General features: G+C 33.2%; 1 protein-coding gene across 10 annotated transcripts in view; it reads right to left on the bottom strand.

The window, feature by feature from the left end:
* Window positions 1-19,393, bottom strand: part of RUNDC3B (RUN domain containing 3B) — a 149,480-nt gene that overhangs the window by 49,530 nt on the left and 80,557 nt on the right. For all 10 annotated transcript variants that reach the window (XR_008296876.1, XR_008296875.1, XM_053218507.1 and 7 more), the window contains 2 exons: window positions 8,087-8,255; window positions 7,060-7,217 (listed from right to left, as the gene is read on the bottom strand). Coding sequence is in view for 8 of the 10 variants with exons in the window: in XM_053218507.1 (XP_053074482.1) it covers window positions 7,060-7,217; window positions 8,087-8,255 (327 nt within the window). In the remaining 2 variants the exon portion in view is untranslated. The remainder of the gene's footprint in view (window positions 1-7,059; window positions 7,218-8,086; window positions 8,256-19,393) is intronic.

The following is a 19,393-nucleotide window of genomic DNA, read 5'->3' on the forward strand; positions in this document are numbered from 1 at the left end:
ATAAACTCATTTCTCACCTGGCCACATTTACATATACACTTGCCTTCTATGTTTGAGTAAGAAGCTAGCATACAGTTTCCTATATTTGCTGGATGCTTTAATCTCTTTTTGTTTTTGTTGTTTTCTCTGCCTGGGAGGTCTGTCTCTTCCCACCGTCATCTATCAAACGTCAAAGCCACTTTAAGGAATTAGTGTAAGCACTCCACCTTCAATCCTTCCCAGTTCGTTCTCCTTTGTTTCCCACTGTATACCATACACACCTCTATCATAGCACTTGTGACATTTTACTGCTCTTATTGTTTCTAGGTCTGTGGCCTCTGTAAGAGCTATGGAACTAGAACAAATTTATTTCTGTATTCTTAGCACCAAGCCACGCACCTAGGATAGAAGAGGGGCTCAATAAATGTCAGCAGGATAAACAAATATTGAACTATAAAAACAAGTAAATTTGATCATTATCAAAATAAGCTATGGTTCACTTTTTTTAATCCAAAGGACAACACAGAGTTTTTCAAAAAAGGCATCTTGAAAAAGAATTTAATCTTCTGGGGAATAGCAAATACAGAATATATTCTACTTTAAAACTATTAGAAATTAATTACCACTGTATCTTTCTTGCTTAAAATAACAAAATATCTAGGTAGCTTTAATGTTTAGGGAAGCAATTAAATTGCTGTTCAGAGCATAATAAATACCACTGTGCTTTGCTAAACACCACAACAAACTTCTAGTCTAGTGGTTCTCTACCCTGACTATATATTGAAGTAAGTAAGGAAGCATTAAAAAAATTCTGATACCCTAATCTCATCTCAGATCGATGAGATGAGATTCTACAATGGTGGGGTCCAGGCAGTGGTATTTGTTAATGTTCCCTAAGTGAATATATTTTTTTTCTCCTGTGAAATAATAACAACTCCACACATAACTATCTGGCTGTTCCTTCTTGGTCTTTGTTGGGGGAGGTACCTTCTTCCTAAAGTGTTGGTGTTCCCAATGATTCCCTCCACTCCTATTCTCAAATCCTTAAGATTCCTTGTAAATAGAGATTATCCTGGCTTTAAAAATGAGATCCCACATTCTTTTGAGCCCTGGATGTAACATTTATGACTTTAAACAAAAGAGACAAAAAAAGAAGATTTTCAGTTTGGTCTTTTTCCTTCCTTTCAGAGATTAGGCTCAAGTCTGCTGTTAACTCACAAGTTCTTATAAAGGATCTAGAATTCTATACTCTATTTTGATAGCAGTAATTACTCATTCAAAGCTATTATTTTGTTCACATGATCCTTTAGCTTGTGTCTCCAATTGAGGGTTATCTTCTCTCCGTTACTCTGCTTCTTTCTCATTTACCTCAGAGGCTATGCTGATGCCCATGATGAGGGTTACTTTGGCAGCTGGACATAGAAGGCATATGACCCTTGGCACGTAGGATTTAATATCTGCGATTCCAAGTACTTCTGAGAAACCCCAAAGATGAGTGATATGAAACAATTAAAAAAATTTTTTATGTTTGTTTTTTGAGCAACAGAGAGAGCTTAGTTAGCAGGAGAGGAGCAGAAAGAAAGGGGGACAAAAGATTTGAAGCGGGCTCGGTGCTGACAGCAGCCAGCTCGACGTGGGGCTCAAATTCACGCACCATGAAATCATGACCTGAGCCAAAGTTGGACACTCAACTGACTGAGCCACCCAAGTGCTCCTGATATTGAAGGAACTTTTAATTTTAATAAGGGAATACATTTGAAGCCCATGGCTATGAGTTAAGTTCTGAGAGTGAGTCTAACAAAATCTTAATGGTACTGCAGTAAACCTTTGTTTTATTTTCCACTTATCACTTATTGTCAGATATGGTGTAATTCTTAGGATACCCTCCACTGCCATTTGTGACATGGCACATGGAGAAAATCTTAGGCTGTAATCATGAAAATGAAAGATTTAATATATCATGGCTTCAGGAATGCAGAATTTTATGCTAATGGTTAGAACGGCTGTGCAGAGAGCCCTAAAGATCAAAGAAAGTGAAGGCCACAAAACATGAATATAAAGAGGTTTCCACTAGACAAAGATGGGACAACATGATCATCAAAACTAAAATAATTACAAGCTATAGAAGCACACTGAATATGGGCGTTTCTGCTATAACACAGAAAGAAAATAAAACAAAGTGTTCTGAAATATCACACTGGAAATAACCAGCCTTATGGGTAAAACAGAGGTAGGAGCTAACAATTCAAAACCTATTCAACTTTCTAACTATAACACACTTAAAAAAACAGTGACATTTCTAACAAAATTCCAAACCAGATTTAAAATATTGGTTAAATTCCCATTAAGTAAAGAAATATAATAATCATTTTACAACAACTTTAACAACAAAGTAAAAGCCATTTGATAGAAAAGGGTGGAAAGAAGGCTTGAGGCTGCTGAGGTTAAGGCTTGCCAAGAAGGCAACGATAGAATGCACAAACCTGGGTAAGGACAAAAAGAGCATCTTCAAGATAAAGTTCAACTGAACCAAAGGAATGCATGATGAAACAGTACTATAGTGAGAGAGTGCCATCTATTGGTGCATTGCAGTATGTGCCCATATTGGTATTTTTACATTACATTCATGTTTCTTGTTGAGAAACAGTAACCTCAGGAAAAATCAACTATGACTCAAGGTGATTTCTTTGCTATACGGACATCACACCCTAGTTTGTGAATCCTGTATGAGTTAATTCACATTACAGAAGTGATTATATATAACAAGTTCATCATATTCTCAAAATAAGAGAGAAAGCAAAACAAAGAACAAAATCTTCATTTCACTGGTAACTAAGTAGGGCATCAACATTTTCTTCTGAAAGTCAACAATATCCTGTAAGTAATATATCCTCTAAGAACTAATAATGTACACTGTTCTGAGGCTGCCTACTCCTGTGGCTTGCAATGAGTGTTTTACAAAGAGTTATTTGTACAAGAGATCATCGATCTGAAGATCTAAACCTGTGGTTGAGGACAAAGCTTTCCTCCCATGTAGGACACTCTTCAATTAACAATGTGACCAATGATGTCAATCTGTCCACTTGATTAGCTTATGAGGTCCTTGTACAGAGAAACTGTCTTATTCTTCTCTGTATTCTATTACTCTCAAGTACAGAAGTATACACTTAAATAAGTGCTTACTGAAAAAAACTAAATACAAAAATGAAAAGTTTTCCACAAATCAGCATAAATAATATGACAGTAAGTTTTTTATAAGGCTAAAACCAATATATTTCATAATATTATGAGAAACTTTCCAAATATGATTCAAAATATAACTGATACATTAAGACTGTATTTATTTAATGAAGTTTAATATATAAGTAAAATGGAGTTAAAAGTCATTTAAATAAATGTGTACCACAGATTTCAATAAAAGTATCAGAATAAAAACCTAGAATTATGCTGTATTCTCAATGAAATGATAGGATTATTTCCAATCATTATTTGGAGATTTAAAATTATTTAATACTTTTAAACTCTACCACCATAAATGTAATCACTCAAATATATCTTTGTCAAAGCCTAATAATCCAAAATAATCCAAATTAGTAATATATCAGAGATCAATGAAGAAAAGACTTGCAGTTAAAGTTGATACCAGTAAAATCTTCAGGGGCCATGAATGTCTTCCTCACAATATACACAAACCTATATTATGATTATAAATATTAATCCAAATGCCATTTAAAAACTAGATCTGAAAAGCAAATTTTTTGAAACTTGGGATAACACAATCTAAGTCCAAACTCATTGTTTGATGTGTAGCATCTGGGCATGATAAAGTAAAATATTTTAAATTTACCATTTATCCAGGTGTATTTATTAAAGGAGATTTTAAAGTTTCTAGAGACCAAAATAGAGGAATAATCATTGAATGTTTTGTTTGTTCTAACTATATTATATACAACAGCATTTAATACTCATAGCAATCCACAAGGTAAATATCAATTCCAGTTTATAGATAAGGAGACAGAGGAACAGGACATTAAGACTGAGCTCGTAACGGGCAAATATAAAGCCAGTATCTGAACACAGTCCACATACGCAGGAAAGCTTTAGAATGCTCCTCTACTACGTCACTCTTAAATTCTATTGCCAAAACTGTAGACTGTTCACATTTTTTGAGACAAATTAAACCATATTTTAACAGTTATTCAAAAACACACCAAACACATATTTCTCAACGCATTGAGAAATATATAAAAAGAATAAGGTAAGTGACAAAGGATTTAAATCAACCAGGAAAAGATAATTAACATAACGAGAAAGCAAATATTACATTCTACATAATCCATTTAAACCCCTCTCCTGACCTTTTCCTTTACACATCACAAATTTTAATCTTCTCAGGGCCACTATTATCTTCTCAGGATTAACAAAGAGAATTTAAATGCCCAGCTTTCACTGCAGGCCCTCCTAACTGTTGACAAAAATCTCAGCAAGAAAAGAAGGAAAATAAGTCCACTCTCTCTACAACCACAAAAATACCCAGAGTATTCAGTACCTGAGAGATGATTCAGTTGATGTAGTGAGTTGTGAAGACTCTCAAAGGAATGTATCTTACTCTTCTATTCAGTATCCTTGTAAATGGTTTTTGCACAAAGGAATCTTTTAAGACAGCAATTTACACCTGGCTAAGATTGTAGCCATCTTATGTGAAAGTAAATCTTTAACCCTAAAGTCAAGAAAACAGCCTAATTCTGATTGTTGGCCTTTATTATTTATTTGTTGCTCTGATAATATTTAGTTTAAATCTCCTTAAAGGCTTGTTAAAAACAATTTTAAGTATCAATGACACTCTTTTATCATACATAAAACTGTATTTTAGATTCTTTTTTAAAACTAAAAAGTTTGAGTCTTTTCCTTTTTTGATTGTTGTTTACTGTTTTGTTTTTTTAAATATAATACACTATCATACAGTGTATGACATACAGCTAACATACAGTATATACAAAGCGCTCTTGGCTTTGGGAGTAGATTCCCATGATTCATCGCTTACATACAACACGCAGTCCTCATCCCAACAAGTGCCCTTCTCAATACCCGTCACCCATTATCCCCTCTCCCCCCGTACAACCCTCAGGTTGTTCTCTGTACTTAAGAGTCTCTTATGGTTTTCACTCTTATGTGGAATTTGAGAAATTTAACAAAAGACCATGGGGGGAGGGAAGGGGAAAAAATAGTTTCAAACAGCGAGGGAGGCAAATCATAAGAATCTTTTCCTTTAAATTATCCAAAGTACAATAAATGATACATTTTAATTCTTCAAATGAAAATATTTCTTTGACAAAATAAAAACTGATTTCACAATTATTTTTTAAGTTAACACCATTAAGACAGACTACCAGCATCACCTGCAAATGAAAAATTAAATTATCTTTTTACTCTTTTAATGGTAGAGAAATAACTAGAAATCCATATTGTTTGGCTCTTGATATTTTTCTCCCCACTTATAGAAGTGAGGACTTATGGAAGGTATTAATCTGCCCCTCAATGAGTAATACTCCAAATGACAAACTCTCTTTAAAATATTAGGAAAAAAATAAATAATATGTGAACATAATTCTTTTCATCAAGATACAAATTCCTAGAAAGCATTAAAGTTTTATGTTTATTAATAAAAAATTTTTACTTCAAAATCATCTTTCACTTTGACTAGCTCTCAAAGGATCTCTGTGCAAAATATGTAACATCCTTTAATTAAAAGGAACCATAATTACTATACAGAGAGAAAAACATCTTAACCAAATGATTAAAACTAGTATCACTAAAAAAAGGCCAACAGACTCCATGGACCTCTGGATATGATATCCACAGCACTGACAGACATACTATGTATGTAATATTGCATCCACAAATTGATGAGCTCATTCTGATCATGAGAAAAAGCAAACAAACTCAAACTGTGGGACATTCTATAAAATTACTAGCTGGTATTCTTCAGAAATAATCTCATGCAAGACAAAGACTGAGAAATTCTTCTAGGTTAAAAGTGACCAAAGATGCAAACAACCAAATGAAAAACATGATTCTGGACTGGATCCTGTACCAGAAAAAGGAAAGCTGCAATAAGAGCCATTATTAGGATAACTAATGAAATTGAAATGAGTTATGGGTAAGATGAAAGTACTGTACTGAATTAAATTTAAGTTGATAGATGAACTATGCTTATATATGAGAATATTTCTGTTCCTAGGAAAGACACAACTGAAGTATTACGGGGAAAAGTTATGAGGTATGCAAGAGGGACAGAATTCTGAGCAAATGTGGCAAGTGTTGAAAATTGGTAAATCTAAGAAATGCCCTATGGGAATTCTTTGTGCTCTCCTTGCAACTTCTCTGAAATGTTGAAATTATTTCAAAAAAAAAACTTTTAAATCATCTTTTAAGATTAAATATTAATGTGACAAGATTTTCACCATAAACAAATAATTAATAAAATCAAGTTTGACAAAATGGTATGATCAGTACAAGTGCTTTGAATAGTGATAATTTAAGGAGCTGGTACCAGAATGTAGATCAATACACAGCTTTCTTCATCAAAAAAAAAAAAAAAAAAAAAAAAAAAAAAAAAAAAAAAAAAAAGTACTGCCATGGAAAAGGCTCTCCTAAACTGTGCTTAGTGATATTCTGGGACAGCCAGGTAACAAACACTGCACTGTCACTATACTCTGAGTGGTACTGGTCTTATATACCATCTTTTTTAGCCAATCATCAGTCAACCAATAACTAACTAAATAAACACTTTTAAAAAATTATGTTTATGCATTTGAAAGAATATACACCAAGTTATAGCAGTTGACTCTGGGTAGCACAACTGAAAGTAATTTTTATTTTCTTTCTATATTTTGTAATCTAACTATGATGAGCACGGATTACTTTTAAAATAAGAAAAGTAAACTTTTAAAAAAGAGTAAGTGGAAAATAACTTAATAGCAAGCAATCAGACTTCTTGGAATTTGAATCCTACGTCAAAACATGACATTTTCTTATGTTTATACACTGCCAATATTTTTCCAAAAGGAGCTCACTTACAGCTGATCTTGAAGCTCCACAATTATATATTCTAATTGTTCCTTTTCCAGTTTATGGGCCAGATCAGAATCTTCAATCCTTTGAAGCAGTATTTTATTCTGGGAGACAGATTCAGACAGCTGGTTCTCTCTAAGTCGTAAGAGTTCTTCAAGATAACCCTGAAAATACAGTATCATTGAGATAAAGCAACTGCAAAAATCTAATATATATCTTGAAAGTAAATATTGAATAGTTTAAATGCTATTCTTTCTATATTGTAATGAAACAGTCTCAAAACATTACTGATGAAATCATAAAAAAAATAATCCTTTCAATTAAGTATGAAAATTTAACATATGTTCTCCACCATTTAAAGCCCTTCTCTGAAGTTCAATAAGGTATGTTTGCTGCAATAAGTAGAATGGAAGTTTGTACCTTTTGACCCTTTCATCCATTTTACCCATCTCACCATGTTATACATTTCTGGTGAACTGTTACTTTTTTTCAAAGGCAATGTATTTCTTTAGTCTATTTAATAGTGCTTTTGCCTTAAGGTCTATGTCGAATGATATTAATATAGAATTCTTTTGCTTAGTATTTGTTTTATCTTTATTCTACTAAATGTTAAAATCTCAAATATATAAATGAAACTGCACACAAAACAATAAATTACTTTCTTTTTTTTTAAGTAGGCTTCACGTCGTGCATGGAGCTCAGTGTGGAACCCAATGTGGAGCCCAACGTGGGATTTGAACTCATGACCCTCAGATCAAGACCTGAGCTGAGATCAAGAATGGGATGCTCAACCAACTGAGCCACCCAGGAGCCCCTAAATGGCTTATTTTTATATTACAACATAAAATTAGAAGTTGAACAAACAAAAGCCTCTTTTAAAACTATGCCTGATTTTTAATTAAGAGGACAATTCAAGAACAGAAAGGAAGTAGCAGCGGGTCAACACTTACATTCAACTAAAATCTTTTGGCAGTGACAGTCCAAACGCAATAATGAGAATCAAATTAAATGACCTTTGGCAACTGATAAATACCTTCTGTTCCAGGGTTAGCTGATACTTTTGTTTAACTCTCTTACACTTGTTGAACCAACTATTCTCATCCATGATGAAAGGAGGCCCGACATTCTCTGGAGTGCTGCTTTCACTACCACTGCTTCCCAAAGTCCTCAGTTCTTCCTCGTCACTGCTGATACTATCAGAACTGGGAAGGTTAAAATTTTTTAAATAAAGTTAATATATTCCACTCTGTTAAGAAATATTTCCATATTTTGTAAGCTACTGGTGAGCAAACTGCAAATATTTAGCACTCCATATACAGTTATAAAAATGATATTATAAAGACTTTAGTTCCTGGAAAAAAAAAAAGACAGCTAGCATAGGCTGCTGACTCCCTCTCACAGAGTTAAGCCTTGAGATGCTACGGAAATTCAGTTGAGGTTTATAGACCTAAGGAATTAACATAAAAACTGTGAGAACATTCTGAGAGAGAAAAGATTTCCAGAGAAGAGAACCACAAACCCCAAATGTGTTGGGAAGAACTTTCTAGCTATTTTTTCTCCACTGTCATAGGTAGTTCACTGCCTATCCAATATCCACTGTAGGGCAGACAAACAGCACTACCAGCCTAACATCGGGGGGAGTATAACAGGGCAGTATTCAAGGTGAGCTCAGTGTTGGCAAAAATAATAAAAGGTTCAGAAAAACTAGGTATTCCTAGGCATCTTCCATTGGATGAGGTAGGAGAAACAGAAGTAGAGCAGAGAAAACATCATTTACAACCCATACCTAAAATTTCTAATGACATCTTTATGGTAGAAGAGGACAGAATAAGGTGGGGAAAAAAAAGAAGAAACTAAATGAAGAAGTGTGCTAAAATGGATGTCTGGTTTAGAAAGAAGAATGAGGAGATGTTATATTCAAAGAGGAACAGATAAAAGTACATTTCAAAATATAAGCAATGATAGTAACATAAGAGGAACAGCATAAAAATATTCTGCATAATCTTCAAAGTATTAAAACAACCTGTGATCTATCAAATTGAGGGGCAAACTAAGAAAATGCAGTAAATTCAAAACAAAAAATAAGATGGCAGAATAATCCCTCATACAAAATAAGTTATAAAAATCTTAAATGGGTTAAATTCAATAACAAAAGCCAAATGTTTAATTTTATTAAGACAAATAAGAACCAACAATAAGTTGTCTATAAGATACATATGAATACAGAACAACTAACCTTAAAGAGATGGAAAGCACACCCAGAAAATATGACTCAAAAGAAATCCAGGTCAGCAATCATGATTTCATGGGGTAACATAGATATAATGGTGGAAAACAGTATAAGTATCAAAGAAAGATATACATTCCATTCTCCGTGATCCGTGTTTGCATATGTTGGTCTTCTAAGTCTGGGGTCCAAGTATGTTGTCAATATGAGTCAGAGGCCTCCATAAAGAAAGGTCCTAACTACCAAGAAGATGCTCTCAGTCAGTGATCTAGAAAACAAACTAATAAATAAACACACACCAGAGGAAATGTGCCTAACATAGCCAAGGCTTTTGGTGGACCAGAGAAAATAAAGCAGTGGCTGATAATAAAGCTCCAGCTTTGAAAAATAGACAAATAGAACTTGTAAAAAATTATATTTGACATTAAAAAATTAAATGGATGAGCAAACAAGCAGATAGAATTGAAGAGGGAATTAGTAGAAGCTATGAAGAAATTATAATTAAAGATTTTCAAAATGCTAAGAAAAAAATAACTGCTATTCCAGGATAGCATATCCAGCAAAATTATCTTCTCAGAAAGAGGGCAGTATAAGCACATATTCAGAAAACTAAAACCTGAGAGTTACACGAATAAATTTTCCTAAAAGAACTTCTAATGATCATACTCCAAGAAAAAGACAATGATCTAAGAAGAAACAGTGATCAAAGAAATTTTTAAGTTTATGGGTAAACCTGAACAAATATTGAGAGCAATGAAACACTAACAATGATTCCTGCTTTGTGGAATTTTAAAAACATCAATGAGAGACCTAAGATTCTGGATGGTAGTAGCATATGTTAAAAACAAAACGAGTGGAATTAAAACAATACAAAGTCCTCATTTATATGGAGAGATAGTATTAACTTTAGACTTTAACTTTTAAATATGCATATTAAAATTAATGAAGTAGCAATAAAAGAAGAGTAGTATGTAACTTGTAAACTAGTAAAGAAATAAAATGGGGGGGAGAGGAAAAAAATCAATACAAAAAGAGGGAGAAAGAAGAGAGAGAAGGTAGAAAAAGAAATTCAAAAAAACAGAATCAAAACAAAGAGTAAAACAGTAGATACCAATCTAAATATATTAGTAAATGTCCTAATCACCTCAGTTGAAAGACAAAGCCTTTAGACTAGAGTTTAAAAATTCCAGTTAAGTGTATCTTGATGAGCATGGAGCAATATACGGAGCTTCTAAGTCACTATACTGTCCATCTGAAACTAATATAACACTGCATGTCAACTACAATGGAAATTTTTAAAAAATTTCTAATTAAATAGTACTTTAAAAAGATACACTTAAAAATAAGGATATAGAAAGGCTAGAAGTGCTCCATTTCATACCTTCCTGCTGTACGCTTTTTCATATATTAACATACTGAAATCAGGATACAGCATACAACTGATGACATTTTACTTGCTGTCAAACCATTTTCTCACTTAGTAATATCTCTGAACTGGGATGCATTTACAATGGAAGGCATGTCAGTTAAGATGAAATATGGTTTAAAAAAAGATAAAAATACACTAAAAAATACCTAAAAAATTGGTGGGACTCTATTTATATCATACAAAGTGGATTTTAAGGAATAAAAAATTACTACATATTTATGGCTACTACATAGTGATAAAAAAATTCATTATTTCAGGAAAACCTAAGAATTCAAAATTTAGATGCATCTTTTTTTTTTAGTTTTGGTAATTTAAAAAAAAAAATTTAACTTTATTTAAATCTAAGTCAATTAACATATAGTGTAATAATGATTTCAGGAGTAGAATTTAGTGACTCATCACTTACATATAACACCCAGTGCTCATCCTAACAGGTGCCCTCCTTAAAGCCCATCACCCATTTAGCCAATCCCCCTACCTAACACCCCGCCAGCAACCCTCAGTTTGTTCTCTGTATTTAAGAGTCTCTTATGGTTTGCCTCCCTTAGACGCATGTTTTAACTCAGCTTCAAAACTAGAAAGCAAAAATTTTAAGTACGACAAGAAAAAACTGACAAATCAAATATAACAGTGAAAGAATTCATCATCTCAATGAAAGAGATGAAGCAGAGAAAAATAAGAAAGGATACATACTCCCAGAACAACCATTAACAAGCATAATCTAATGAGCATAGGCCCCAATCATTGGAATACTGACCAATTCTAGACCATTTTTCAGCAGATTTCAAGAAACTATTATTATGTGAACCATACTCACTAATCTCAACTATAACAAAAGCCCTGAAAATGTTTGAAAATTAAAAATTATACTTCAAATATTCGTTGGTCAAAAAAATTATAATGGAAATTTAATTTAAAACAACTAAAATATAAAATAATTTATCAAACATAAGGTACAACTAAAGGAGTAATTCAAGGGCCTTATGTACTTAAAAGAAGTAAATTGAGTATTGAAAGAGAAAAGATCATAAAAACTGTCAACAAATTGGGTATAGAGGAAACATATCTCAACATAAAAAAGGCCATATATGACCCAGCCCACAGCTAATATCATACTCAATGGTAATAAGATGAAAGCCTTTCCTCTAACATCAGGAAGAAGACAAGGATACCGACTGTCACCACTACTATTCAACAAAGTATTGGAAATCCTAGGCAGAGCAATTAGGTAAGAAAAAGAAATAAAAGACATTTGAATTGGAAAGGAAGAAGTAAAACTGTCACTATTTGCAGATGACATGATATATATATATATATATATATATATATATATATATATATATATACCTTCAAGATGCCACCAATAAGCTGTTAGAATAAATGAATTCAGTCAACATGGAGACTACAAAATCAATACACAAAATAAGCTGTGTTTCTACATACTGATGACAAAATATCAGAAAGAGAAAATAAGAAGGTAATCCCATTTATGTTTACATCAAAAGAATAAAATACCTTGCAAAAAATGTAACAAAGTGTTGAAAGATCTCTACAATGAAAACCGTAAGACACTGATGAAAGAAACTGAAAAAGGCACAAATAAATTTCAAGACATTCTTTCTGTGCTCATGAAATGGAAAAATTCATATTGTTAAGATGACCATACTATCCAAAGCAACCTAAGATTCAATGCAATCCTTATCAAAATTCAATGGCATTTTTCATAGAAGTAGAACAATCAGAAAATCTACGTAATCACTCACAGTGAGTAGCCAAAGCAGTCCGGAGCAAGAAGAACAGACCTGGAAGCATCACACTTACTAATTTCAAAATACATTACAAATCAACAGCAATCAAAATAGAATGATACTGGAATAAACACAGATCAATGGAACAGAATAGAGTCCAAAAATAAACCCAAACATATTTAGTCAATTAATTTATGACAAAGGAGCCAAAAATATTCAATAGTTAAGAACAGTTTGGTCAATGAGTGGAGTTGAAAAAACTGATCAGCCACATGTGAAATAATAAAGCTGGACTCCCATTTACACATACCATACATAAAAATCAACTCAACAAAATAGATCAAAGACTTGAATGTAAAATCTGAAACTGTAAGACTCTAGAAGGAAACACAGAAAGTAAGCTCCTTGACACTAATCTTGACAATGATTTTCAGATTTGGGGCCAAAAACAAAGGCAAACAAAAGCAAAAGCCAAAGTAAACAAATGGGCCAACATCAAATTAAAAGGCTTCTGCACAGTAGAAAAAAATCATCAATAAAATTAAAAAACAACCTACTGAATAGGAGATAATATTTGCAAATCATAAATCTGATAAGGAGTAAATACCCAAAATATATAAAGAACTCAGAGAACTTCATAACAAAAAGATAAATAATCCAATTACAAATGGACTAAGGACATGAATAGACATTTCTCCAAAGAAGATATATGAAAGGGTCACAGGTACATGAAAAGATGGTCAACATCATTAGTCATTAGGGAAATGAGTATCAAAACCACAATGAGATACCATCTCACACCTGTTAGAATGGCTATCATCAAAAAGATAAGAGATAACAAATGCTAGTGTGGATAGGGAGAAAAGGAAGCCCTTGTTCACTTTTGGTGAGATTGTAAATTTGATACAGTCACTATGGAAAACAGTATGGATGCTCCTCAAAAAATTAAAAATAGTACCATATGATCCAGAAATTCCACTTCTGGGAATATATCCAAAGAAAACAAAACACTATCTTGAAAAGATATCTGCACCCTACATTCATAGCAGCACTATGTATAATAGCTGAGATATGGAAACAATCTATCCATCAGTAGATGAATGGATGGAAAAGACATGGTACAGGTATACAACAGAATATGAAATCTTGCCATTTGCAACACCATGGATGGACCTTGAAGGAAGGCATTATGCTAGTAAGTGAAATAAATCTGAGAAAGACAAATGCTATATGATTTCATTAATATGTAGAAAACACATACACACACAAAAACACAAACTTGTAGAAAAAGAGATTAGGTTTGTGGTTACCAGACACAGAGGGTAGAGGGAGGAAGAACTGAAGAAAGGGAAAGGGAATTGGAGGAAAGTGGTCAAAAGGTACAAACTTCCAGTTATAAAATAACTAAGTACTAAGGATGTAATATATAACATGATAACAAGAAATAACACTGCTGTATGAATATAGAAAGTTCACAGAATAAATCCTGAGTGGTCATTACAAGTAGAGTTTTTTTTCCTTTTTTTTCTTTTCTTTTTATTGTATCTATATAAGAAGATGGATGTTAGCTGAACCTACTGTGGTAGTCATTCATTTCACAATGTATGGAAATCAAACCTTAATTCTGTACTCCTTAAACTTCTACAGTGATGTATACCAATTATTTCTCAATAAAAATTGAAAAAAAAATCTACAAAACTGACAAAATGCTTTGGCAAGAATGATTTCAAAATTAAGCCAAAATAAAAGGCTATGAACACAAAAGGCAAAAGGTAACATAACAGAAATGAAAAGAGATTTTAAAAGATATTTAAAGAAATCTCTGAACATCATGACATGTTTTTTGTTTTACTTTAATAAAATATAATTTACCAAAACTGAATCAACAATAGAAAATTGTAATGATTAATAGGACTACCAATGAAATTAAAATAGTAATTTTTTTAAATTTAAAAAGTAGAAAGCAAAGAGCAATAAGGAAGTTTCTTGTAAGGACGAGGAAGAAAATAAATACTTACATACAATGATTCCAAGGTATACATTACCTCATTAATCCTCATGATAACTCCATGAGGTATTGCTCTACTATTTAACAGATTCACCCAACAATGGAAGACAGTAAGAATAAGAGAAAAGTAGTTTGTTCAAGGTCGCCCTAGTAAGGGAAACTGGTATTCTATTACAAAATTTTAAAACAATTTTACATTGCCTCCCAACATTTCAATGACTAATAATACTACAGCTGTCTAAAAAAGCTGAATGGCTAAGAAGGTATATTGATACCAGGTCATGAATGACCTATATGTTTTGCTAACACTTAGTTATTTTAGGCCATGGACAATGAAAAGCTGAAACTCACAAAAGTATCTCTTATTCTGAAGGACACAGAAGTTCTGCAATATTTTTGGTGGGAAAATGATACTTAAGAATTTCAGGAACATTCCAATATTTTGAAGAGCAAAATATTTTTAAAATTTTTATTGAGGCAATGATATAAAAGGAAAATAGTTTTCCTTTACCGAAAACCTATATAATGCTTTATTATTTATAATTGTTAAACAGACTAAAAATTCTTATCACTCACCTTCTTTATTCCTTTACCTCTAATAATTAAGCACTTATTTTTAATAAGGATATAAAAAGAAGGAAATAATGGACCATAAAATCTTCAGACTATTTATCTTGTTGAAATTTTAAAGTATCATTTCCTTCAGAGGGCTATTTTTAATCCTGTAAATGAGCATGACAAAAACTAGAAGATATTCATTTAATTTTCAAAACACCTACTTATTGCATGTCTATTCTTATGCTAAGTACTGTTAAAGCACTGAGATTTAAGTGTGAGTCGACGTAACAGTCCTTGCTTTCTCGGGGTTTACATTCCAGTAGGAGGAAATAAACAAATAATATACCACCTGTTAGCAAGAGTCACTATGCAGAAAATAAAGGAGGGAAGAGGCATAGCATGGGTAGGAATATTATTTTAGGTAGGTAGTTCAATGAAGGCTTCATCAGTAAGAGGGTATTAAGCTGGATTTTAGAGAAGAAGTGGGAAATAGACGTGTAAATATCTGAGTGATATTGCATTTGATAGGAAGGACAAAGGCCCTAATGCACAAGTATGTCTGGTATGCTCAAGGAATTACAAAATGGCCAGAGTTACTGAAGCATGGTAAGTGGGAAGGCAGGTAGTAGGAGATAAGGTCAGAGAGGTACTGGAGGCCAGATCAATTAAGGACCTTGTCTTTTATTTTGAGTTACATGAAAGAAGCTGCTGGAAAAGTTATGAGCAGAGGAATGAAATGATCTTTCATTTAAGAAAAATCAGTCTAGCTGTCTATGGAGAATTAAGTATAGGAGTCAGAGGTGAAGGCTTGAAGACTTTTGCAAATTTCCACGTTTGAATTAAGGAGGTAATAGTGGTGGTGCCAAAGGATTTGCTGGTGGATCCTATGTGGATTATGGCAGAGAAAGTTCAATGATGATACCAAAGTTTTCAGCATAAGCAGCCAGAATGATAGAACTACCATTCTTGGAATGGGAATGGCTAAAGGAAGAAAAGTTTGGGAGAGAAATAGTTCTATTTTGTACATGCTCATTTGAGGTGCTTACTACACATCCAAGCAAAGATGGCAAGTTGGCAGCTGGATATATGAGTCTAGAGTTTAGGGCAATGTTCCAGGTAGAAGTGTACATCTGGGAAAGAGTAGCATAAAGATAATATTTAGAGCCACTAAACTGGAGAGTGAGTACAGACAGAAAAGATGATTTGGGACTGATCTCTAAAACAGTCCAACACTTAGAGGTTGGGGAGATGAGGAGAAATGGGGAAGGGGAGTGAGGACGGAGGAAAACTGGAAGAGCATGGTATCAAACAGTGCTCAAAGAAGGTCGAGACACACAAGGAAATGATTAACCACTGGATTTGACAATGAGACACCACAGCTGACTCTGACAAGAGCACTTTCAGGGGTAAGTATTAAAGCTCAATTTGAATAGTTCAAGAGAGAATGGAGGCAGAACAAAACAAACCTGGGAACACAGTGTTATAATAAAGGAGAGGTGACTGACTGAGAAGTAGCTACAAGTGACTATGGGGAAAATTCCTCTGTTTCATTTTTAACATGGGGAAAATAACAACATGCATGTATTCTGTGAGGTGTGGGAAGATACTGAAAAGAGGGGAAATTAGGGGCATCTGGGTGGCTCAGTTGGTTAAGCATTCAACTCTTTGACTTCAGCTCAGGTCATGATCTCACAATTCATGAGTTCAAACCCCACATTGGGCTCTGCGCTGACAGCACAGAGCCTGCTTGGGATTCCGTCTTCCCCTCTCTCTGTCCCTCCTCTGCTTGCCCTCTATCTCTCAAAATAAATAAAAAATTAAGTAAAAAATTAATAAAAAAAGAAAAGAGGAAAAATTAATGGAAGAGGACAGAACAACTGCTGGGACAAAAACCTTAACCTAAGAGACAGGATGGGATGTAGTACACAGGTCAAAGAACTGGTCTTCCATAGCAAAATGATTACTTTATTCCTACAGGAGGCAGAATGTATGGGATAGAATGTCTAAGAAGGGCAATTAACAGCATACATGAGTTAACAGTCTCTTTAAGTCAGCAATTTTGTTTGTAGAAATTTGCCTCTTTAAGGATATAGTCATGTTTAAGTACGAAGACTTAGCTATAAGAATGCTGATGGCAACATTATATTGAGAAGTACAAAACTGAAGGCATCATAAGACACTATCATTAGCTACTGGACTTTTCAGGCCTAAAATCTATTTAAGAAAAAATGTTTAAAAGATGTTTAAAGATTTATCAAGCAGTAACTCAGAAAACCTGAGTTTTCTCAATGATACACAACCTAAAAGCCAGTTATTAAATATGAAATCTATTTTAGGATGTTTTCTATTAACATATTTCATATATTTAGCTTCAGAAGGATAACACTTCATTTACAGAGACTAATAGCTAATAAACGTTTTTTAAAAGTTCAGCTTCACCAGCAAATAAATGCAAATTAAAACAATAGGGAAAAAACCCAACAGGATATTATTTTCCACTTGTACAACTGGCCACATTTTTAATACTTGGTTGGCAATGGTGGGAAGCAAGCAATCTCACATATTGCCTATACAAACTTAACTAGCATGGCCTCTTTGGAATGCAATTTGATAGCATATTTCAAAAGCTTTAATAATACATGTGCTATTTATCCCAGAAATTTTACTTCCACTTTAAGAAATAATCATGGTCTACATAAAAGATGTAGTTACAAGGTTATTAACTGCAAAAGTGCATACGACAGTGACAACTAACTGAATGTATCCTAAAAGTCCAACAATAATTACGTAAAAATACTGTAAGATAATGAAATTCTATTCACTTAGGGAAATGACGCTGTGGAAGGATGGTTAATGACATGCAAGAATCTTCATTATACAGTATTAAGGGAAAGAAGTACTACATGTACATTATAATTCCATGTTAAAGAAAAAGATAAGGCTGGAAAGCTACCCATCAAAATGTTAATGCCTCTAGCAGCTGCTTCTTAAAGGTAAGATTTTGAGTGACTTAAGTTTTCCTCTATCTACCTATCTTTATTTTCTAGTTTTTGTATAATGAATATGTATTACTTACCAAATAAATTTGAGTGGTGATGGACTCAGACCCACCATCAGAATGTATTACTTATCAAATAAATTAAAAGCAGTAATTTTGTTAAGGATATATTTTTACAGTTTCTTAAAATTAGAAACCTAATAAACCTTTTTTTTATTTGTCTAATATAGGTATATTTTGTGGAAGCAACTGAATGTTTACAATATTGGCTCTTTATGATAATCAAGACTGTTTACGTATTTCTAAAAAGAAGACCTCCATTATCAGTAATGCTAACTTATTTATGACAAGGTGGAATTGGTACTTCCCTTCTCATTTCAGTGTCCTTTTTATAATAAGATAGTAGAAATCCCTCAGCGTATGAAGGAGAGGAAGCTAGGCAAACAAGTTTGGATTAGTGCATCAAAGAAAGACAGTTGCATAAAAATGCGGACAAAAAGTGGTTAAGCAAGTTGGAGGCAGAGAGCATTTATCATTAAACTCATTCTGAGGGGACCACCTGAGAAAGTTCCATTATTTTATTTTTAAAAGTGTTGCAGTAATTACTATAGTCTCTTATGTATGTAGGAGAGTAATTACTATAGTCTCTTATGTATGTAGAATTAGTATTCACATTCATCTTTATATTTTAAAGTCACTTCCTAAATCATTACAAATAGCCTTTCTACCTACTTGTCAGTGGCCAAACTCCTATGTCCAGCTGTCATCTTGCTCTTTAATTCCAGACCTGTGGCCCACTCTGCACAAACTAGCTGTGTGTTTAGACAAGCTACTTAAGCTATGTTTCAGTTTTCTCATTTATAAAATTAGCTTTTGAGGATTAAATGAGTTAATAGAAGGAAAGCACTTTGAATAATGCCTGATATACAATAAGCATTCAATATTACTAGCATTCTTTCTACTAGTATTATTTTTGAACTACTGTCTTCAAAAATGTCCTGAAATCTAATATACCCAAAACAGTATAATTTTATGCCTGTTCAAAATTCTTGCTCTATTTGGTTTTTAGATGTAAAGTACTAGAATTATCACTTTCCCCAAGTGATCCACTTACTCAAGTTAGAAATCTTGGTACCATAAGACTGTGTTACTACTCCTTCACCACCTCAAGTATCTTCACACTCCTACCTCTCACATAGGGACTTCTCTCACTAGATGATGATTATCCTGGTGACAGGGACTATATTATTATTTTCAGAATTTCATGAATTGCCCTTACTGTTGACATCTGTGTATCCCTGGCAGCTGGTAAAGTTTCTTTCCTACATTAGATCCCCAATAAATGCATCTTCCAGTGTGCGTGTGTGTGTAT

The sequence above is a fragment of the Acinonyx jubatus genome, chromosome A2 (genome assembly GCF_027475565.1).
Source record: "Acinonyx jubatus isolate Ajub_Pintada_27869175 chromosome A2, VMU_Ajub_asm_v1.0, whole genome shotgun sequence".
Lineage (NCBI taxonomy): Eukaryota > Metazoa > Chordata > Mammalia > Carnivora > Felidae > Acinonyx > Acinonyx jubatus.